The sequence below is a fragment of the Balearica regulorum genome, chromosome 15 (assembly GCF_011004875.1).
Source record: "Balearica regulorum gibbericeps isolate bBalReg1 chromosome 15, bBalReg1.pri, whole genome shotgun sequence".
Taxonomy (NCBI): Eukaryota; Metazoa; Chordata; class Aves; order Gruiformes; family Gruidae; genus Balearica; species Balearica regulorum.
In genome coordinates this window covers 1,867,275-1,890,184 of record NC_046198.1, presented here as the reverse complement: position 1 = coordinate 1,890,184, position 22,910 = coordinate 1,867,275, and the positions used below count along the sequence as shown (strand labels likewise).

Genomic DNA, 22,910 nt, shown 5'->3' with positions numbered 1-22,910 from the left:
CGGGCTCCCCAGGAGCACTCGAGGCTGCAGGAAGGACACGGTGCCACTGCAGCATCCCCCTCCAGCCGACACGGGTGGGACCGGGGGTGCCCCCGCCCCACGGGCACCCCACGGGGGCCTGGTAAGGGCTGCCCACACCCATCATGGCGGCGACAAGGGCTTCACGGGCACGCCCCCAATCACGTGGTGAAGAGCTAAGATCTCGCGAGGTTCTCGGGTCTCGCGGCATTAGTCTTGTCGCCGTGGTTACGCGACGCAAGGCCTTCCCCTGAGGCAGGTCGGCCGCGGGTTCGCGTCCCGCCGCCGCCCCGCGCTCCCGGCGACCTCCCGGAGCCGGTGAGGGGCTGCTAGGCCGCACGCCGAGCCCTGAGGGCCCCCGGGTTCGTCGGCCAGTGCGGGTGGCTGTGCTTGAGGGGGCTGCCAGCCTCGGGGCGGACGCCAGTACCCCCGCCATGGCTGGGGGTGGGGGGGGAGGGCCATGAGGCACCGGGGTGCGGTGGGGTCACGGGTGCCCTTGGCCCAGCCGTGTCTCCAGAGGGGTGTCGCACCCGCCGGGGCCGAGGCGCTGTGGACAACCTGTGGTGCGGGCTGGAGCCGGGTCCCCTGGGCCTGTGTGGGAGCCGTGTAGGGCTGGGCTGGCAGCCGCAGGCCTTCGGCCCCGTGGGCTCCCCTCTCAGTTAAACAAGAAGAAAAGAAAAGCCGAGGGCCGTACCCTGCGCTGGGAAGAGCCCTGCCGAGAGCAGCCTGTCACACTGAACCCTTCCCCTGCACGCGGAGGAGCTGAGAGCTGCAGCTGGGTTAAATTTACAGAGCCGGATAATTTTTGCGTTACATTTCTTCCTGTCCTCCCCCTGCTCCTCATGAGAGATTCGTCAGTGACAAAGCCCTGTGCTTTCAATGGTGTTGTGACAGCCAAGCCCTGAATAATGCTAGCAACCGCAGCTGCTGTGTCCTGCAGGCGTCTCTGGGAGAGGAATAGAGCAGTTTCATGTTTCTTTCCTCATTCTTTTTTTCCTGCAGAGCCATGGAGGTCCCTGCGGAGCAGTCGGAAAAGGAGTCCTCTGCCTTGCCCGCTGCTGCAGCTCTTCCCAGCGAGTCACAACCGACACCAGCAACACTAGTACAAATCACAGTACTGAAGGCGCAGGATCTGGTAAAGTTCTTCCGAAAATGTCTCTGGTGATTTAATAAACGAGGCCAGAGCGGTTCTGTGTGCTGTGATCCCATCTGAGACCAGGTGTGAGGTGATAAAGCGATAGGAAGGAGTGGTAAGAATATGGGAGATTCAGCGTTGCCACGCTGTGGCTTCCTCCTCCCCGCTGAGGGTTTGTTCGCACGGAGGAAAGGCTTGTGATCCACGTGGACGGGGGAACGCACCCCCTCAGCAGCAGTCCAGAGATGCTGCGTTGAAATGTCTCCCTCTGCCTTCTCTGCCTAACTGTATGTAAATGGCAGCTTTTTTAAAGCAAAACACAGTGAAAATGTGTATCAGTCAGACAAATACCTCTAAAAAGATGTCACCTTGGATGTAAAGTCAGATTTTCATGCCAGCTACAGTGGTTTAAATCGTATTGAAACCAAAAGGCAGTGGCTCCAGTGCAGCTATAGGGCACGACTGTGAGCTGGTTGGATCAAACCGTGACTACTGTGATTTCCATGTGCTGCGTGATGCACCCAGCTGTCCTTACAGTCTTCTAGAGAAACTGGCATTTAGGAGGGAATGCGGAGGAGAAGCTCAGCTACTGCTGCAAGCAGAAAAATGCAAAACCCTGCTTCTGCTCTAGCAACAGACAAAAAAAGCAAATCAAAAGCACCTGCCTGTTTATTGGTTTGGGGGTTTTTTTGAGGTTTTTACACTGTAGTATTTGAGTACCTCTCACACCGATAGAGTCAACAAACAGCATCTTAGGTGAGAAACAGAAGGTTAGAGGAGGGAAAACAATGCTGAAAAGAATAGCAGACCGGTGGATTGATTGCATCCGGCATATTGCTTTGTAGTTCTGATTGCTCCATCTTAGAAAAGGCTATGGCAAAAGGAGAGAGGGATACAAAAGTGCAATAATGAGAACAACAATATGAAAAAGAAATTCCAGCCCAAAGAAGTGTGGAATCTGCTTAATTAGAGGTGATGTAAAGAAGGATGAGAGAGGAGTCTAGGATAATTAATGGTACAGAGAAAGGTTAATTGGATTCTTCTGTTTAGCTGTTCATAGAATATGTGCTCAAGGAGGCAGTCAAAAGGACTGAAAATTAAAACCAAGTGAATGAAATTTCTTTTTTGTGCAAGAGCCAATATGGAACTAATTACCCCAGTGACATGGGGAGAGGGAGCTGAGGGAGCGGCCCGTGGAGGCCAGGCATCCCTGTGGCTCAGGACTAGAGAAAAGCTGGGTTTGGCTACAGCAGTCCTCGTGTTCAGGGCAGTGGCTGCTCTTCCCTGGATGGAGAAGGAAACTCTCTTTCTCCTGCAGGGAGGCTCCTTGGTAGCTGCTTGTATCAGCACTTCTTGTGCTGCTGTGGAGGTGCTGCCCGCTTGGCGAGGGCTGCCCGGGCACACGCATCCCAGCTGCGACGTGCTGTGCTCTCACCATCCCTGTTCAGCTGTGTTTAAAGCCACTTTGCAGAGACATTTTAAAATTCGAACCTCCTCATCTCTGCTCAAAGCAAGTGGTATGAAGGTGGTGTAACAACAAACTGCAGAGCTTGCTGGAGCCCTTCTTTGATTTCGGGGCATTCTCCAGCCACGCAATATACACACGTGTCCTGTGAGCTCAGCCATGTAGCTCAGGAACTGCTTTCTTAGGAGACGACAAAAATCTCAAGCTTCCTGGAAGCACAAAAATATCAATGGGGTATTTTGGGATTTACTTTAGATGTGTCTTTCATCACCTTTCCTGCGGTGAAGCCTGGACCTCTCCATCTCCCCTGCTGCAGCTCTGGATAATCCTTGGGGCATCACAGCAGGGGTGGAGCAGGAAATTTCCCTCCTAAAGACAAGGAAGGGTGAGGTCTCAGCACGGCCAAGCTCTGCTCCTCTTCCTCTGTAGTGAAACAGCCAAAGACCACCCCACCAGTGAAGCCAGTCCTGGGCGCTGAGCTGAGCTGCCTCCCAGAGGCAACTTTGATCCTGGGCCTGTTTGCTGCAGAGCCAACTGCTTAATATGCTGTTTGTTTGACAGAAAACTATCAAAAACGACGTGTCGGTTACTTTGGCGCGTGCAGAGTACGACGGAGTGATCTTGGGAGACTCCTCCAAGACTGATGTTTTGCCAAATGGGACAGCAAACTATAATTTCACGACCAGCTTTGAGTGCAGCCCCAGTGGGCCCAACTCCTTGGATGATGTTGCGCAAAAACCTGTGCTCTGTAAGTACCTGACGCCGAATCTCCCTCCTTGGAGGTGGGTGCTGTCAGCTGCTCTGCTCTGCCTGCCTACCGCAGGAGTCACTCGTTCAAGAATAGCACTTCAGCAGCAGCGGTGGGGGGATCTCAGCACTTCTGTTCCCATCTCTGCCAGCTGGAAGAATCCCCTTTCACATTGGCCTGTGCTCCTTGGCTTTGCTGTTCTTGCTGGCCTTGGGAGATGAAGTAGGAGTGTGTGCCAGAGCTGACGCAGACCCCTTGCAGCCTCTGAACTGAAGCTGTCTGAGAAACTCCGCCAACTCCTGTCTATTTATCTCTCTAGTGACAGTGATAGAAGTGTCGCAAAAGGAGAAGAGGCAGAAGGAGAAGGCTGTGCCTCTTGGCCAAGCTGTGGTGGACCTTCTGCCTCTGCTGCAAGGTACAACATCGACCTCCACAGCCTTCATAACTGCTTCTTACTCCCTGGTGCTTTTTGGTCTTTGCTTCTGGACCCCTGACTATAACTTACTTCCTTTTGACAAAATGTACAGTTCATAGTGTCCATAGAAAATTGAGTCTGGGGAGGAGAAGGGGTGACATCAGCAGCTCAGCGTTAGGAGTCAGGTCATGATTTCTCTACAGAGGGTCTCACTTTATGCTGTTCTCTGTCCTGTTTCTTCCCAGGACAGTGTTCATTTAAGGTCTCGGCTCCTTTGTATGCAGTGCCTACCTCTCCATTAGAGAGCCTTCACCCGGAGGCCAAGGTATGTGGAATTTGGAACTGTTCCTTCGCTCTTTCGGCTCTCTGCTGCTTTTTAATAGGAAGGCGAGCGTGACTCAGCCGCCTAGCTCATCACGGATGTGTTACGGCCCTATATGTTAAAAGCTTGGAGGCTTTTTCTACTCCCATTGACGTCTGTCCCTAGTTGCCTATGATAGGTGAGGTCGTGCTAGGAAATGCTAATGTGCGCAGCTACCAAATTGCTCTGGAAAAAATCTTCAAGATGGAAAAGCGTAGTGCTGAAAAATCAGAAAAAAACAAAGGCAGGATAACCTGCCCAACTTTATTAGTCTTATTTTCTGTGGATAAAACGTCTGAGTCCATTATTGTACAAGCTCTGACTGCCTTTCCTGCAAGGTCCTTATTCATTCAGCCAGTTGAAAAGTACCCAGTGAATAAAGCAGGGAATGAAGTATGAGACTAGAAAAATGTGTCTAATTTTGCTCCTGAGCCTGCCCGCAGTTAGCACTGCGAGTGAATTGGAGGGGCGGATATTGCATTAACTTTTCTGTATTTAAGAGGTGTTACACAGTAAGCAAGGCAGGGGGGGCGCCCGTTAGGGAGGAGAGATAATAAACGCTGACCGGCTGTTTTTTCGTTGCACACCATCCATCCAGGTAATTAAAGACTGTACACAATGTGTGGAGATAGGGCAGAGTCAAAGTGTGGCCCTAGCTTTGGCATGCTCTGAATCACCAGGGGAAAATAATTATTTTCCCTCCCTGGTGTTCTTTCTCCATGGCTCGTTTTAGGAGACCCTGACCCTTTCTCCCTGGCTCGTTTTAGGAGACCCTTGGGGCGTATGCCGTGCCTCGAGCAGGTTCCGATTTAAACTAAAAAATATCACAATTCCAACAAATTGATCATGAAATTCCTTTCCTGTGCTGGTCTGTTTTCTTTTACATCTGAGGTGAGGAATAAGATAACATTATACATTCCACCCTTGGGTTTCTGCTTGCTTCTCCCTGAAGAGCAGGAGAGTTATAACTGTCTAGTTACTCCATCCGTGTCTCACAGGGTGGCCTTGAAGTGATGGTGTGCACCAAAGAGCCCCTGCTTTCTGCAACACAGCTTTCAAATGGTAACCTCCTGAGCGTCACGCTGGAGGGAGCTTATTCTCTCCCTGAAGCATTTGCTCCCACTGGACCCCTGCAAAACTACATGGCTTGCTTGCAAGTACCAGCAGCTGGGGAGGTGAGGATTGGTCCAGGCATGCTGAGAGGGGTTTTAGCCGCTACAAAGCAGATGATTGTTGTCCCACACTACTCACTGGGCAACAAGTGTCCAGGCCCGTGGGGTGTACAGCTCCTGTGCTTTTGTAACAGCAGCGTTTGTTGCGAGCACTCAGGGTCTCTGTTGCGTGATGTATTTCTTTAACACAAATGAAGGTCTGCTCGGCAAGATTTGGATTGAAACTGGCAGGTTTTTTTCCACGTGGCTATTTATTTTTTCTCCCTTCTTTGTATGCCTATGGTGGAGTGTGTTTTCCAAGCCAGGCCCCCGCACTGCTGCTTTGCTTGGTTAGACCCAGCTCAGAGCAGCTTGCACTTGCTCCTGCTCATGTTGGAAATGCAAATCCTTTCATTCTCATGTCTCTCTAGAAGGAATTCCCCTTGCTCTTCAAGAACGGCATCCTGAAGCTTGCTGGTGAAAAAGAGCCGTTACCCCGGCCCAAAAAATGGCCCCTTGCTAACATCATGGCCCCTGGCGCTCTGAGCATACCCAACTCCTTCATCGTTGGTGGTCCCTATGAGGATGAGGATGGAGAGCTCAACAAAAGAGAGGTGAGGAAGGACTGGCAGTGTCATGACTGGAAGAGAACCAGCAGGTCTCGCTGAAGGGACTGAGACTTGCAGAGATGTTTTACGGGAGGAAGGCGGGTGGTCGGTCCTCTGTGCAGTGTCCGGATGGTTCCCCTGGAACAGCTAATGTGCTAACTCATGACAGGAGAGTTCCCTAGGATGCACGTGGCAGGTCAGGTCCCCAAAAAGCTGTCTGCTGCTGGGCTGGGAGTTGTATTATCTCCTTGGGAGTCGGGCTCTTAATACCAATGGGCTGTGGTGTCTGCAGGGATGGCTGCTAACTTCCTCTGCTAGGGTGGCCTGGGAGTTGGACACCTCTCCGTCTGACGTTCTCTCCCGGGAAACATTCTGGGGAGGGTGATGCATGGTGCAGAGTTTGCTGTCCTGCCTCTGACCCCCTGCTGTTTCTCACAGGACAGAGAGTTTAGGATCCAAGCAGAAAGCATGAAGAGAATAATATGGGACATGGAAAGGCGCTGTTATCTGGATCCCGCTGCAGTTGTCACGTAAGGGACCTGAGAATCTCCCTTCCAGCACAGAGCAGTGGGGAGAAACCACCCCAGAACGCACTCAGCTGAGTGACCTAAGGCAGGGAGCAGCAATGTGCGGGCGCTCTCAGACCTCTTACGTGGTCAAACCGTGGCTCTGTCTCGCTTCCCATGGCTCCTATGGCTGTCTGTTGGCCAAAGGGAGCAGCTAACTGCCTTTAATTGCTGGCAGCGGCTCAGTTCTGCTATGACGGGAGAAGATGAATTGGCCATAGCTGCTGTCTCCAGGCTGTAAATGCTCATTCCTGTTGCCAGCGACTGGAGCTGGTGACTGTTCCCTCCGTGGTTTGAGGGAAGGGGCAGCAGAGTTACGGTGAGCAGACAAGGAGTAGGGTGGCCCACACGGCTCTCTGAGCTGCTAATTAAGTTTTGCTGAATTCCCAATACATTAAAACCCTTTCACTCCATGTGGACACTCTTCATTTGCTTTTTTATTGGATAAACGTTACCTTTAATGGTTCTAGATATGCTCAAGATCAGGGTGAGTATCCCATTTCCCTTCGAATCCTGTTATGTTCTTGGCTTCAGCTGCATCATGGCTGTGAGTTCCATAGCCAAATTACTCCTTGTGCGGAAATACTCCCTTCTATCTGGTTTGATTTTTTTGATTTCCCCCCCCCCCCTACACTTTCATCAGCCTGCCTGCTGGTTTCAGAGTTACCAGGCACATCAAATGGGAGCTCAGGGTCCACTTGCTCTGTACAATTCAGGATTTATACCAAAGTTAATCATGTTCCTTCTTATTTGTTTCATTTCTGAAGTAACCCGGGGAGAGAGAAAACCTAGTGTGTTGCTCTCACAATTGTTTTATAGCTGCTTGTGCCATAAATGCACACAGTGGTAGATGGAGAAGAAAATGTACCGAGTTTGCCCCGAGGTTCACATGTTCCAGTGGCCCGAGGGTGCTTACTGCATCTCATGGGAGTGGGTCGAGGCAAGCCCACGGCGCGGGATGTTTTGGGGCAGAAAGGAGGGCGGTGTGGCTCCCCACCCCGGTTTCTGCATCTTCTCAGTGCCCTCCTTTGTGTTCAGCCTGCAGAAACGCATTGCAGAGTGCTGGTACTGGCCCGTGGAGATCTGCAGGATGTCTGTGGCCTCATCCAGCAAAGGGAAAACTAGCAAAGCCGACAAGGTAAAAGTGGGGAGGGATACGTTGTTCTGGCTTGTGGAGCAGCGTTGTGTTCTTGAACATTTTCCTTTCAATGCCTTTGTAATTCCAAAACTAGCCTTGAACCAGCCAAAGCAAGTCAGAGAGCTAGAGGCTTTGTAAAGGGATTTATCAGCCTTATAGAGCTGTTGAATAGACAAAGGATAGTATTTTTTCCTTATAGCACATAGACAGAGCTCTCGCTGATGGTCTGTGGTAGCTTGGTGGAAAGGGGTCAGGGAGAAAGTGCTTTTTGAGAATTGAGGTAATTTGCTGAGCTTATCTTTGGCCAATGGGTTTTTGGAGCATCTTAAAGAAATTCATACCCTCTTTCTCAGAGTGTAAATAAGTTATGCTTTTGGACATCAACTGGGGTGGTTTAACAAAGAAACAGCCCCTTAGCTCATGGTTCTGCTCCTGGTGAACAGAATCTCTTTCCGCGCTCCCCGGTGCCAGGATTTTGCAGCTCTGATGGAGATCCTTCTCCCTTACTCTCACCAGTCTGCTGCGAGCCCAGGCTCTCAGATCTCCTTAGCTACCTGACTGCTGTCAAACCCAAGATGCACAGCTCTGGTAGGGTCGCTTGGATTTCTAACCACGTGGTTGGTAATTTCACAGCCGTATCTCAAAAAGACCGTCCTGAAGAATAGCACGGTGTGGGAATTAGAGAGAAAAGCTGTCCTGCAGGGATTGGGATAAAGTTGATATTCTACGTATCGAATGACTCCGGTGTTTTCATCCAGGTTGTCTCGGCTGTGTGCCAGAGGCAGAGAGCCACTGGCTCATCAGGTGCATCAGTTTGCTGTGTGGCCTCTTCTTAATGGGATCGGCGACCTTGTTTCCTTAAAGACAATAACAGTCCGTTCAGTATCTCAGCCCCTTGCTCTGTGTTTCCAGGGAGATGAGGACAAGCAGATTTTTTTCCATGGCGTGGCATATGTCAACATGGTGCCTTTGCTGTGTCCCGGTGTGAAGCAGATCCGAGGCGCTTTTCCTGTCTTTCCCTACCAAGACAGCGAGGTGTTTGAGAAGGTGAGAGCACACCAGTCAGCCAGGCTCCGCTCCAGCTCTGCAAGTGGGTTTGCGCAGAGTGGGGTTGGGAGCAGGCAGCACGGGCAGCGTGGTACTTGGAGGCTGGCTTTGAAACTTCACTGCCCTTCTGGTGATGAAGAAAAATAATGAGACAAGGTTTTAGGGGCAGACGTCTTAAAGGCAGGGGATTTCCGGGTGTGTGGGAGCAGGTTTGGGGGCTGAGAGAGGCTCTGAATCTCTCTACTCCCTTCTCTGCCAGCAGCTGAGCAGGGAGAGCTGTAAGAACGCTCCTCTCTCCCCAGTCTGGAACATGGGCAAATGAACTGCTTTGCTGGGAAGAGCAAACAGTGGCTCTAAAAGGATAGCGTTACCCCAGGCAACAACCAAAAAAGCTTGTCACTGAAGCTCTTTCAGCTGTAGCTCATGGAGGTTTATTTGTCTTTGCGTTTCTCCCCCCTCTGTTACTAAGAGTGACAGTTACATCTTCGTTTTCCCACAGTATTCCTGGAACAGACCTGAGCTTGTTTCAGGAGGGCAGACGCACAGCCTGGTTTTTCTGCCCACGTTCCCTGCAGCGCTGCTGTCCAGGCGGCAGGAGCTGGGTGGATTACAGCCCTTCTCCCTGCCTCCGTGCTCCCGCTGGCTGTTGTTGCAGAGCAGGACTGGCACACAGCTCTTGGCTGCATGGTACTACTTGTCCTGTAGCATTTATCTGTGGCAAGTGACACACATTCTCTCTGTCATCATTATCTGGTTTTGTGGATGCTGGGTGGTCTTGGTACTCCATCCTCTCCCCAGGATCTCCTCAGTTCTTGGTAGCCTAACTCATCTAACAGTGACGGCTGGGAGGGAACAGCCTATCGAGGTGGTCAAACAGTGTGTAAACAGACAATCTGAAAAACCTGTTCCTTGAGCAATTCACTGACATGTGTCAGGGAAGCTGTTCCACACCAGAAGGTGAGCTGGGAGTCACTGCAGGGCAGGCGGCGGTACCCAAAAAATTGCAGAGCAGAGGTGAGGGCAGCCAGATTCATCTACCAGTCCACATCACCAAGCAAGTCCCTAGTCGTGAGACAGATCCAGGATCAAGCCAGGACCTCAGCAGCCAGTGGGTCAGGATCAGGGCAGCATGGGGCTGGGTTCCAGCATTGTTCACCCCATAGCTCAGGCAGGAATCAAGGACCAGCACCTCAGAGAAGATGCAGCTCTGGGGAGAAGACATGGAGACCTCACTGAGGCTTTCTTGGGCAGCTTGGTTCGTAGTCTAACGTGAGGCTTCACAGCTGTATGGGGTCAGAGCTGGCCTTGAGCAGAGGCAGCTGAACTCCAGGAGGGAAGAACAAGGTTGCATAGCTTCTTAATGCATTTAAGACCCTGACAATGTGTTTTGCAATGTGAGAGGTTAAAGGCAAAGGGATGGAGAAGCCTAGTTTGTCCCTTGATTCCCTCTGTTCCCTCTTTTTTTTCAGACTAAAAGTCAGCACAGTGTTTTCCGGGATCTCAGGAGGCAGCTCAGTCTGACTAAGGAAGGGTTGTGGACCCCGGAAATCAGTACTTCCCTTTCCAGAGCTGTTCCCAACAAGACTCAGAAGGAAGACAAAGAGAAAATCACCAAAGATAAGGATTCCAACAGAAGGGTAAGGTCTAGAAAGATGTATTTCAATGGGGTTACTCCATTTCCACATCAGAGGTAGTTGGGGCATGCAGAAACCAGGGACCGATGCTGTGTTGCCTCGTGCTGCCTGGACAAATATACAACTCTCATCCTGGACTTGAACCTGAAACAAGACATGTATTTTCTTTTTCTTCAACAGATGTCCAACGTGCCCAAAATCCAGTTGTCAGATGCCACTGGGGAAGCTGAAAGTGTCACATATTGCCTTGATGGACAGGTAATTATATATCTCCAAAGAGAGAAGGGAAGACTGCTAGCCCGTCACTGCACCAGCGTCTCACACCTTTCACGCAATTAAATTCTTCAAGAGTGAGTTGGACAAGCGATGTTTTACGTAGATGCTGTCCTGGAGATCTTCCAGTGACATCCAGCTGGAGGGCAGTCTAGCACTGGGCTAGAAGGTCTCTGTAAATCAAGCGTTAATTTAAAAGGGTTCCTTTGTATTTTGGCTTCTTCCTCAGAGCATCTAGAATGCATATTCATCCTGCAAGCAGATTGATTATCTGGGCTTTCTCCTTTTTCCTAGACTGGTTTATTGAGCTGAATTTTGCTGCTGTAAATCATTCTGAGGGCAGATTATAAAACAAGCTGTATCTCTGCAGTTTGAAGAGGATTTGCTGAAGATCTGTAGCTATATGCTCAGTCTTTCGTCGTGCCAGTAATGCCTCTAGACAGCACGACACTGAGAGCGCAATGTTTGTCTTCACAGCAATACGTTGAAGCAGGAACGTTCCTGGTGATGGAGATAAAGCTGGACAAGGCCTTGGTGCCAAAGCGATTGCGAGAGGAGCTCACCAGACGGTGAGTAAAGACGTGCTGTAACTCTGGGGCTGACAGCTCATTTCTGCAGGATAGAAACAGGGCTGTAGAGCGAGCCACCCCCTTGGAGTGCTCTGTACGGACCAAGGGAGGGGCTGAGCCAAAGCCCACTGGAATCAGGGGGAGGATTTGGCCAGACTGCTTAAGAGGTGGCATCTGGTGTGTTGGGAAAACTCTTGCGTTCATCCGAGCTGGCATCTCCCTGCCATTGCTCTCAAAAAGAGAGACACCAGAGCAGCACAACAGTGTCCGTGTTCCCGTCCGGGCTTTGTTTCCCATTAATCCCTGCAGGCTTGCCTCTTGCACGTGATGTTCAGCTGCTTGGTTGGGACTGGCCACCAGTGAGGACTGCCCTGGGTAGCACTGCTGTAACTTCACCATAGCATTCTGTCTTTTTTTTTTTTTTTTTTTTCCCCAGGAAGTTTTCTCACAATCTTCTACCTATTCGTCAGCTCTTACATTCGTTTTCCACTGTAGAGCTGCTCTCTCATCTCTGCTGCTTCACATCTTCCACTGTCTGTTTGATTTGAGGCAGTTTCTTCCTGTCCAGAGGGGTAACCTGGTTGTGTTACAGTCTAGGAAAGGCCTAGCATGTATAATTTATTGAATAAAAAAAGAGAAAACTCAGCAAATGAACAAAGGATAACAAGTGCAGGCAGTATGTCTCTCTCAAACAGAAATAGAAGCAGCAGCCATTCTTTGAAGGGAAAGTATGTGTGTTGTCTTCTGTGCTGCCTGCTGTCTTCTAGGAAGAACAGGTTGAGGAAGGTGAGCCCCCCTTAGAACAGACCTTCTCCTGGCCCTTTTTATACCATCTCCACTCTACTGCAACTTGCGTGAATGTGGTGTAATTGCTCCTTGTTCACCTGCCCTGTGCAGCTGCAGATGTGAGAACTGAAAAATGAGCCCTTCTGAGTTGTGGGAAGGTCTTGGAGGGCTCCAGCTGATGACACATACATGTTTCCTGGCAGATGACATCAAGAGTGAGGTTCTTTTTCTGGAAGGATGTTTAAATACATATCTTAGCAGCAAACTGTAGCGCTCTTTCTTGGGTTCCATCCAAAACTCTCTGTCAGCCTCTGCTTGGCTCTCTTCGCTCGCTTGCTTTCCCCAGGTTGTTGTTGGTTTTCTTTTTCTCATCTGAAACCCAAGCCGTTTGGTTTTCATACGCACCGCTGAGGGAGGTAACGTATCAGTGATGGATGCCGTTCTGAGGCTGGGCAGGGGAGGGATTGTGAGCGTGGGGGCTGCGGTACCCACTTGTTCAGGCTTTGTGGCTTCCCAAGGGGTGGTGACGGGTCTCTGCAGAGTGAGGGGACCGCTCAGGACCACGGCACTAGATCGCACAGCAGAGAGTGCACGAGGGGTTTGTGTGGGAGAAGTGGCCAGGGCTCAGGACCTGGAGAAGGCAGCTGGTCAGGGGCTCTGTGAGCTGGCCGAACAGTTACAGGAGCGGTTTATATTTGGTGGGGAATAAGCAATTTGCTTTGCTAATTGGGTAGGAGCCATCACAGGAATGCGACACCTTCGCTTGGTGGGCTGGATTGTGTTCTAAGGACCGATGGTGTTTTGGTACCAGCGAGCAGGCAATCTTGATAAAAATCCCGATAAATGTAGGCTGGTTTGACATCAAGGATTTTAATAAAATCTTAGCAAAAAATATGGTAATCCTAAGGGCTTCTGAGCAATATTTGAAAGGTCATTGTAACTCTAGTAGTGGTACAACCAGGGTTGGTATGGTGTCTAGGAGTCAGCACGTGGCCAGGGATGAGGTGCCACAGTCGCACCGTGCGATGTCAGGAACTGATGGCTTGGGGTTTACAGGGACAAAATTCTTCAGAGCTTTCCTCAGGTTGGTACCTTCCCTACAGCTGTTCTGGCAGACCTGGGAGGCTGTGAGTTAAAGGAATAGCAGCTTGATAAGAAGATCTGCTTCTCTAGGAGAGTGGTTTTGATTGCTAGCAATAACGAATGTTAACCCTACCTGCTGGGCTGAGCTTCTATGATACTTTTTGTGTGATGGGTCAGTCAAACTCAGTGAAAATAACAACTAAATAAATCTTATCTAATCCCCATGGGGTGTAATCACCAGCAGGGAGCAAGGCAGCAGCTAGTTTTCTCAAGACATTATGATGTACTACAAGCATCAAATGTAGGTGCCTGGTCTTTACAGTTCATTCTTGGTCTGAGACTTCAGTTTCCCCTGCTTTCCGGGGTCCCTGTGAGGTGTCTCAGGGACACGACGACAGGCTGGAGCCCAAGACAAGCCGACGTTGCTGGCAGCGTGTCTGGCTGATCTCTTCTGACCTCTCGTTGACAGGGTCAAGCAGATGATTCCTCCTCGCCCTCCGCTGCCTCCCCGGACTGCAGGAGCCAAGAAGGTACGTGCAAAAGCCTGTGGCCTTGCCACCATTGTGCCACCTCATGCTGCCCTCATCCCTCTCACACAGGAGAATCTTCATGCTCAATCTCAGCCCCACAGCAACACGCCGGTGAGGTTTGAAGAGGAAAGAAAACTTCTGAATGTGTTATCTTCGCAGTAGTGTGCCTTGGGAAATCACTCCTGGGCTGCATCACTCGTGTTTGCAGCCCATATGACGGGGAGAAACATGTTTGGAAGGAAATGGGGTGCTAGGGAAAGAGGCTACCTGAACCTTATATTTCCTCCAGGCAGTGCCAACAGTTTCTTGTCTCAGACTAGCCCATGTGCTTCATCAGAGCCAGACAAACATGAAGGGAATCAGCCCCAACCTCTCTCAGGTCACCCAGTATTTTTGAGCACTTTTGTGTGTGCAGCATCCTCAGAAAATGATCTGAGAGCACTGGCATGGGTACAGAGCAGCCGTCGAAGGAGAATGTCCTTGGATGGCCCCTGGCCGATGGTGAATTCAAAGCAACTGTGGGGGAAGAAGCAGTATTTCAATAACTGACCCCAGTGCTGCTGCAGAATTGATTTGTGCTGGACTGTCTGGAGTGCACAGAGTGATACATTTTGATTATCGCAGTGCATGGAAGCTTCTGCCACTGAGATTATGGAGATTACAGACTCTGCTGAAGAGGGCTGGCCCGTGGGTTTAAAAGGCTCCCAGCAAACGAGATGTATTTTACTTACAGTTAATTATACTTCTATAGAAGAGACAATGATGACTGAAATACTGGGTTCTGATTGAAAAATATAGCAGGAGCACTATCTAATTATGAAAGAGCTCTTTTGTATTTACATGTAGATGTTTTTGCAGCCCTCGGGCATGGACAGGAAAGGATGTGTGACAGACTAATTGAGACTTGAGTTAGGTGGAGTTAATGGGAATTGTGAGCTCTGGCAAATAAAATACATTTTGAAGGTTGATAGCGTAAGTGACTTGTGAAGTTTGGTTATTTATTTATTTCCCAGGCCGTGGAAGATTATCACAACCATGTCACAAGCATTGCCGTTGCCATCCTAAGTGAATACCACGACCTCTTTGGGAAGCGGCTGCCTGACCAGGGAGCGATAGACCATCAAACCCTGGAGGAACAGAAGCGTCAGCTCAACTTCGAGCTCAATAGCTCTGGGAAATATTTTGCTTTTAAGGAACAGCTAAAGGTAAAGAGTCCAGTGTGCTTTTCTCTTCCCTGCTTGTTTTGTCCTGTTAGTTTTTCGGTGAGGAACTGAGAATGGGGAGGGACATGTCTCCACAGTATGCTGTAGTGAAGATTGTGAGGGAGAAATACCTGAAGACCACAGCGTTTGAGACCCAGGAGCAGTTCCAGGCATTTCTCAGCGAGCTCTACGTGTACCTCGTGGACCAGATGCATGTTGCCCTGAACCAGGTAGGGAGAAACCTGGGTGACCTGAGACATGACTTCACCATGGATCCAGGGCTAGACACTGCGTCTAGTGAAGGCAGTGGGACTTTTGTCTTCAAGACAGAAGCAGGTTCATGCTTTCATTTGCCACAGTTATCACATGCGAGCCCTGAGCTGCGCTCAGAGGCAGGATCTGGTGCATCTGTATCCCGCCGCTCTGAAATCCTGATGAGGGGATACGTGCGAGATGGCACTAGTAAAAGCTGCCCTAACCAGCTCGTGGTGGGGGTGGCTGGGTCTGTGTCACCTGCCGCTCACCCAGTAAGTGACACAACAGAGGAAGCTGGACACGGTCTTGATCTCGGGGATGCTTTTACTTGTCACAACTGCAAATGATGGATATTGCCCTGTCGCTGTGTGGCAGAGGTACCTGGGAATGACAGGAATGTGTCCCACCACAAAGAGGAGCTGGGACAGCTTGCCTTTCCAACGCGCCCCGCCCCAGCCATACCAGGCTGTACTCGGTGCAGTGCCGGACTCGGAACTGCTGCTGTACTGGGATCGCACAAACCATTCTTACCCTCCCTAGGGCTAACGTTCTGTCTCGCTCCCTGCCAGCTACTCTCTGAGGAAGCTGCTTCTCCTGCCCCTGTGTCCCGCACGACCGAGGAGCAGCTCCGGCTCTTTGCCCGTGAAGCTGAATTCAACAAGGACTACAAGCTGGCATCGCTCTACCACCAGCAGGTAAAGGAGCCCCTGTTCTTTCCTGCCCGTCCCCTGTGTGTCTGGGCTGGCAGCCAGCACGCCGTCGTGGCAGCGTGGGGCCCGTGTTGCTGACAGCTCAGTCATCCCTGACTGTTGTGTAGGGAAGAAGGAGGTGAACGTGCCCAGGATACTCAGGCTGAACGTGTGAGGGATTTTCTAGGGAGATGCTGCTCTCTGGAGGATGTGAGACAGAGCCTGACCAGGTCACTGGGGATTTCAGCCTCCAGGCCAGGGGAAACAGGATGAGCTGGTCCAAAAGGTGTGCTGGGTCAGCACTGGGGTCACTGGGCCCTCTAATGGGAGTCTAGGAGGAGGTCAGCTGAAGCTGGAGGACATGTGTTAGGCGAAGGAGGCTTAGAGGAAGTCCAGCATATCCCAATTGAGGGAAACCCTAGCACGTGACAGACGAGGAGTTTTGATTGTTGCTAAATTGGGCTGGGGCGGCCAAAGAAAAGCTGTGGTCATTCCAGAGTTGTCTCCCCAGTCCATTGTGTGTGCTGAGCGTGATTGCAGCAGTCCTCACTCCAACAGTGATCTCTTTTTGTCTAGAGGTTAGCTCAGGACCAGTGCAACATCCAGTACTGGCTGGACTATGGGGCGTTCTGCCTGCTGCTTGAGGAAACAACCAAAGCCCAGGAGTGCTTCCAGCAGGCTCTTTCTCTGGACCCTCATCACATCCAGAGGTGCTGTGTGCTCCTGGTGGGTGGGAGGGTGGGGGGTGTCCCCCACACTGCTGCCTGGGGGGCTGCAAGGCCAACCTGTCCCACCCTGTCCCCAGCTTGCTGCTCTGTGGGATTGTGGCCGTCATGCTGCAGCACTACGAAGAGGCAGAGATTTTCTTTGAGGATGCCTGCTGCTTGGAGCCATCCAGCATTGTAGCCTGGACGCTTTCAGGTACAAAAACAAGCCAGCCTGTGTGCTCAAGGTGTTCTTGTAGAGCCCGAGCATTGCTTCTGCCCCGATCCTCTTCTCCCTGCTCTAACCTGAGGGCTAAGGGAAGGATTTTGCTAAGGGTTGGATGTCTGCTTATGCTGCTCTTTCTGTCTCCCATAGGTTTGTTTTATGAGCTGCAGAATAATAATATTCAGGCAGAAATGGCCTTCCGTGAGGCGAAGAAGCTACTGCAAGCACAGCTGGCCAAGGAGAGGAGCATCCCTGAGGCTGCTGAGGGAGAAGGAGGGGAAAAGCATGTTTCTGCTGAGTGTGCGAGGTCTCCCAGCCCAGGCCCAGAAGAGTGCTTGCGAGGTAATGCCTAGCAAAACCAGGAGGTGCCCTGGCACCGGAAAGGAGGGGGTTGGAGCAGTGTGGGAGATGGTGAGCAGGGGAAAGAGATGAGAAATTTTGAAGTATTTCCAAGAGAGAAACACACAGGGTAAAGGAAGACGATCATAGACTCACAGAATGGCCTGGGTTGGAAGGGACCTCACAGCCCATCCAGTGCCACCCCTGCCATGGGCAGGGACACCCTCCACTAGCCCAGGTTGCCCAAAGCCCCATCCAACCTGGCCTTGAACACTGCCAGGGAGCCAGGGGCAGCCACAGCTTCTCTGGGCAACCTGTGCCTCAGCACCCTCACAGGGAAGGATTTCTGCCTCAGATCTAATGTAAACCTACACGGACTGTGAGGTAGAATAGACTGACCACAACTACACCAGTGACAGCCAATAGTGACAAGTGTGCTGTTTTAAATGATGAAGCTTTCTGAAAGCAGCACAGCCAATGCTTTGCCCTACCCGCAGCCTAGCAGAGGGACCAGTCTTTGCATTTATTTTTCTGGCCCAGCCCAGTGCTGCTGCCATACCAGTGTGTGGGCAGTGGCTGGGGTGGCTGGAGGAAGCGAGGGTGCTTTTTGAGCTGCCCCTGCGACCATCATACATTAGGGTCATCCAGGTTTAGCTTTCATGAAAGCTGTGGCTGTGACTACCCAACACAGCTTGGAAAGCACCGTTGCACCGATTCAAAGAGCAAAAGAGCTGCTTGGTGATGACCCTGAACCAAAGGCTTCCTTTGGAGCCTTGCTGAGTCCAGCCTCACCTTGAGCCAAGACTTTCTGTCCCGAGTCCCAAATGTTTGGCCAGGCCGCAGAAAATGTCGGCTGGCTTTATTTTTAACACTGTCACCGCTCCATGCAAAGTGCCACAGGCAGGCAGGCCTTGTGTCATATACCTTTCTTTGCCCCCTCTGATTATGAGGGAAGGGATATTGCCTCATTTATATTTGTTTCTAGCTTCACACGGTAATCTTGCACTCAAAACCCCAGACCCAGGTATTGCTTCTGGCAAAGAAATTTCTTCCCAGTTCTGAAAACCCAATAGATCTTTTCTATTTTCTCTTTTCCCCATTTCTGCAGAATCACACTCCAAACTGACAAGTTTATGGCAAACTCTAATGGTTGTTGGGGGTTTTATTCCAGAGGAGTTTCCGGATGGCTCAGCTGAAAGGGCGCCAGAGGCGGTGGAGCCTGCCCTGTCCCGCAAGCTGCCCGAGGAAGAGGCTACTGCACTGGAGACAGCCCTGAAAGGTTAGGGGCTGGGGGGCTGGCGTGGAAGGGAGGGCCCAGTGCTGGGAGATGGCCTCGTGCGATCAGCGGGGAGGGGAGTCGCTTGGGAGCACTGAGCCGTGGCCATCCCGATGCCAAGGCAAGACATCAAGGTTTGTTCTCTCTCCCTAGCCGGGGAATCTCCAGGCAAAGCAGGTTCATCCCAATTTTCAGAGCAGGTGAATGCAGCTCTCTCCCAACACATCACTGCACCCAGTGGCATTCATGGGCTGCTTGGATGTCTCCCTCTTGAGATGCCAGCTCTTAAACTGTCTCTACAGATCTCCTCTGGTTGTGTGTTGTGTGATCTGCCTCCTCTACAGCTCCGCTCCTCAATGGGTGGCAAAGAGGTGGCAGCACTGGGTTGGTCTGGGGAGGCGGGGGCCTCGCTGTAGTTAACTCTGACAAGCTTCAGTCATAAATTCCTACTTTTTCTTCCTCTGCGTTTGGACTGGAAAATTAGTGGGTGAAGAACATAATTTCTTTTCACGTCTCTTACAAAAACTTGAGCGCTTCAGAAAGAAATGCTGAGTTAATCTCTGCTTCAGCCACCTCTGCCACCTCCCAGGTTTTACACTGTGTTACTGGGATTCCTCTGTCCCTGCCAGGGTCTCAGCTCTTGCTTCAGAAATAAAAACCCCACTTTGGGACTGATGGAGACACATTTTCTTGCAGTGCCATCCTCTGTTTCAGGACTTAGCCAACCTCCCTGCACAGTCTTCATGAAGGCGGTGGAATTCCTGATGAAAGTCAATGCCATCCAGGTCAGCTCAACGTGGAGTGGAGGAGTGGGAAGGGAGGTTTGGTCTCCTTCCCTGGGTTATTACTGAAGAGCTGGTGGCAAATTCCAGCCAGCTCCTGTCTTGGGCTTAGAGAACAAGCTGTGGCCATCTCAGCTGCCGGGCACAAGAGGGAGCAAAACCACCCAGAAATGCAAAACTGTGGCCAGGCAGAGCAGTCAGAGCGAAATGCCGGTTGGGGCGACAGTCATCTCAGGCAGGAGAGGTTCTCGGGGTGCCTCAGCTCAGCACCGCTTGCTGCAGAGGGACCAGCCAAGTCAGACATGGTGCAGATGTGCTCTTCTCTGTACATTCGGACATGAGATCCGTTATTGTGATGCTTCCAAGATGCTGGTACTCCTTTCTTGTTTCAGATGCTTGTGTATGTCAGCGTAATTTTTATAATGTCCCTGTCCCACACAGTTGTCTCTGTGGGATCTCTCTGTCTGCCTTCATTTTACATGGCAGAAAGAGTTGCTTAAAGCAAAACAGAACTAGAAGTAATGGAGGGGCGGGGGGGGGGAAAGAATATCTCCTGTCTGTTTTCTGTTCATGGAAGTCAAATATGTGCGGGTCAGTCCTCCTGCTGTGCGCTTTTGGAGGTGCTGGTGGTTTGCCTGCTCTCCTAACCATGCCGATGTGCCATTTCTCCGCAGTTTGTTCACAGGGCGCTTGCCCACGAGCTGCTGAGCCTTCAGGGAGGTCCCTCCTGTGCATACTACCTGGCGCTGGCCCAAACTTACTTGCTGAAGGAAGATCTCGCCAAATGCGAAGAATGTCTCTGCGAGGCCGTTAGGATCGACTACATGGTAATTCCCTGCGTGTTCCTGGGGTGTGGCACGGTGTCCCAAAGCAGGACGCTGGCCAAACACTGCAGCAGACCCTGCCTGTGTTGTTGCTGCGTGTGAACCTAGAGCCCATGCTTTATTTCCACTTGAGCAATTCTAGTGTTAGCCTGCAGCACTGTCTGCAGGGGAGGACAATCATAGCTGAGGAACCACACCAGATGTGGCTGCAGTACTGCCCTCCTCATTACCTCGCTTATTACTCACCTTCTGTCATCTCCTGCACAGACAGGCGGCATTTCTGAGCGAGGACTCCTCTCTCTGCAGCATCTGCTTTTCTTTTCCCTTTGAACATGTATATGCTGATCCTCTTTCCCTCTGTTGGCGGGTCAGGCTCTGTTTCATGAGAGACAAGGTTGCTATTCAGCAGAGAGGGGACTCGGGTTGAATGGAAGGCAGAAGGAAGCTGACCTCTCCAAATGCTGTTTGCGTACTCGTGATACCTGAGGAGCCTTGCACAGGCCAGGGAAAGGCTGGAGGGGGCTCCTAGTGCTCGTGTTATGGTGATTTTACCTCTGTATGTAAAATCTGTCCTGCTATAATTAAACACCGACCAGCTCTTCCTTTCTGCTGATTCCAGGGGTCCCTGCTCCTCTCCCACATCTTTCCCCCTCCCGTCTGCCCGCCACGTCTCACTCCTGGCTTTCTGTGCGCAGAATCCAAATGTCTGGGCTCAGAAGGGACACCTGTGCTACCTGAAGAGGGACTTCGGTGAGGCAAAGGAGTGCTACGAGCGAACCATCAGTTTTGTGGAGGATGCTGCAGATATGCACTTTGTCTACCTGCGCCTGGGCTCCATCTACCTGGAAGAGAAAGAGGTGAGGAGCCAGCAGGAGAGGAGGAAGGGAATGGCACCCCCGTTACAAAACGCCACTAGCTGTAGCTATAGCCCTGCCGCAGATGGGGTGTTTGGCAAATTGCTGGGGAGGGGCAGGGGGGAGGCTGTCTGCAGAGCGATGCGTTTTTCTCACTGCATCGCACAATCGTCTCTCTCCTGGCAGTACGGCCGGGCGAAGCAGACTTACCTGCTCGCCTGCAAGAACTCTGCGTCCTGTCTCACCTGGCTGGGGGTGGGAATCGCCTGCTACAGGGTAAGTGCAATTACCTTCCAGTCACCTGTGCTTTAACTGGCTCTGTGGCATGGGACGTGGGACCTGCTTTTGCGTGATCCCCTTTAATAAAGAAAAGCTTAGCTGCCTGCGAAACCAATGCTCCTGAAGGCCATCGTGTGCTGCCCCAGCCCCAGCGTGGAACCCCGGGCTGCTCCTACAGGAGATGTCGGAGGACAGTGACCCTCGGCAGCTGCTCTGGGAGCAGCAATCCTTCCCTAGGGAAGGGGATTCCTGGGACTGGCAGTGCCTGCTTCCCCAGGAGGTCATGGCAGGCACATAATCTGGGCCCAGGCTTTGCTCCGAGTGCCTGCCTGCACATGACCTGCATGTCACCATGCAGGAATTGAGCAGAATGTCAGCAGAGAGGAATCTCGGTGTTTTCCCTGCCCAGAGGAATCCGGCGCCTCTGAAGGGCTGCCAAGGACACCCAGCCACCAGCAGCGCGGTATCTCCCAGAGGTACGCCTCACGAGGTTCCTCCAAGGGAATTTGGCTGAGGGATGCAAACAGGGAAGGAACTTGAGCTTCTCTGTTTCCCCCCTGGCCAAATGTACGCCTCCTGGGAGGCTGCGGACTCGAGCCAGGGGAGCGAGTGGTGGCCTGGGAGCTGGCTGCAGCCCACCGGGCACCAGCTGCCCCTGCCTCCGGGGAGCCACCGCGCAACAGGAACAGGGATCAGGACCAGAGTTGTATTTCCCCGTGGAGCTGGACCACTCGGTTCCTGGGGGCGAAGGCGTTTGTGCTGCTCTCCTTATGGCTAGGGGCTGATTTGTAAATACAGCGGGGGAGAGGCTTCTCCTCCAGACTGGAGAGCTGGACGCTGGCAAGGCGGATAACTGGTTGTCTCTGCCCTAAACCCTCTCCCTGCATCCCTGTCAGGGAAACCCTGCTAGACACTTTTGTTGCACTGATTTCTTCAGATGCCCGTTGGGTTCCGAAGCCCTTTCTGCCTGCTCTTTGCCTTTTGTCCACACCTCTCCTTCTCTCTCTCAAGCTGGAAGAGCTGGTGGAGGCAGAGGACGCTCTCTCTGAAGCCAACGCCCTAAACACCACCAACGCCGAAGTGTGGGGGTATCTCAGCCTCATCTGCCTGCGGGTGAGTGCCCCGCTGGCCAGCTGCTCCCACCGCCAGCCCCACAGAGCGGGGAGGTTTTATTGGCATCTGTTCCCGAGCGTGAAGAACATGTTGTAGAGGTCGCAATGGTAAAAATAGTTTGGGGACTGTTTGGATGGCAAAAGCAGTGCCCTTCCTCGCTGCCCGTCGTTCTCCTGGGCACGTGCTTTGTGCTGAGCTTTCTTACAATACGTTATTTCACCGAGAACCTGCGTCTTTCCCGTGGGATGATTTCCTCACTACCTGCTCTTGGGTTGTTTCTCCAGGGAGGACGGCAGCTGGAGGCAGAGCAGTGCTACAAATACGCCGTGAAGGTTGGTGTCTGTGCGCTGCCGTGGGGTCGGCAGGGCAGCCCAGGGGCTGCAGTGGGAAGGAAGCCGGCGCAGAGCCTTCCCCCGGCGCCAAGCACTTGTGCCCCTCACCTGCGAGTTCAGTCTGGTGGTGTGGCGGGGAAGATACCGCCCACGGAGACGTGGCACGGGAAAAGCTGCCCGTCGTGAGCTCTTGCCCTGGGCTGCTCCCGTCCCGGTGGCGGCCCTGCAGAGCGAGGGAGCGGCCATTGGTTCCCGGGGGGGGATCGGTGGGTCCCAGCCCGCAGTGGGGGGGTGTGGGTGTGGGTGCCCTTGGCCTTGCCTGACCCCCCCCCCCCATTTCCCACAGCTGGCCCTGAGGAACGACGCATTGCTGCGGGAGATCCGCGCTGCCCAGCAGCAGCTTGGCTTCGGCAACCCGGCCTTCTGAGCCCCGGCGCCCTCCGGGGAGGCCGCTCCGCCGCTCCGGGTGTCGTGTCCCTCCGTTCCACATAAACTCCCCGCGCCCCGA

The 22,910-nt window shown here is 52.2% G+C and overlaps 1 protein-coding gene across 3 annotated transcripts; it reads left to right on the top strand.

Moving 5' to 3' along the window:
- Nucleotides 1-236: 236 nt before the first annotated feature.
- Nucleotides 237-22,910, top strand: CFAP70 (cilia and flagella associated protein 70). 3 transcript variants are annotated; one of them, XM_075768008.1, is made up of 28 exons: nt 237-277; nt 1,021-1,153; nt 3,180-3,366; nt 3,686-3,781; nt 4,027-4,106; nt 5,141-5,317; nt 5,725-5,907; nt 6,340-6,431; nt 7,506-7,605; nt 8,518-8,652; nt 10,122-10,289; nt 10,467-10,544; nt 11,037-11,128; nt 13,467-13,527; nt 14,541-14,732; nt 14,828-14,959; nt 15,554-15,679; nt 16,250-16,383; nt 16,479-16,594; nt 16,754-16,945; nt 18,114-18,221; nt 18,915-19,003; nt 19,675-19,827; nt 20,520-20,681; nt 20,865-20,954; nt 21,969-22,070; nt 22,355-22,402; nt 22,749-22,910. In XM_075768008.1, the coding sequence occupies exons 2-28, from the start codon at nt 1,025-1,027 to the stop codon at nt 22,827-22,829; spliced, it is 3,303 nt and encodes a 1,100-aa protein (XP_075624123.1). In that variant the 5' UTR covers nt 237-277; nt 1,021-1,024; the 3' UTR covers nt 22,830-22,910. The 3 variants fall into 3 exon arrangements, with proteins under 3 accessions (XP_075624123.1, XP_075624125.1, XP_075624124.1); XM_075768009.1 differs by lacking the exon at nt 237-277 and adding an exon at nt 317-398; XM_075768010.1 differs by lacking the exon at nt 5,141-5,317 and having other exon boundaries at nt 241-277.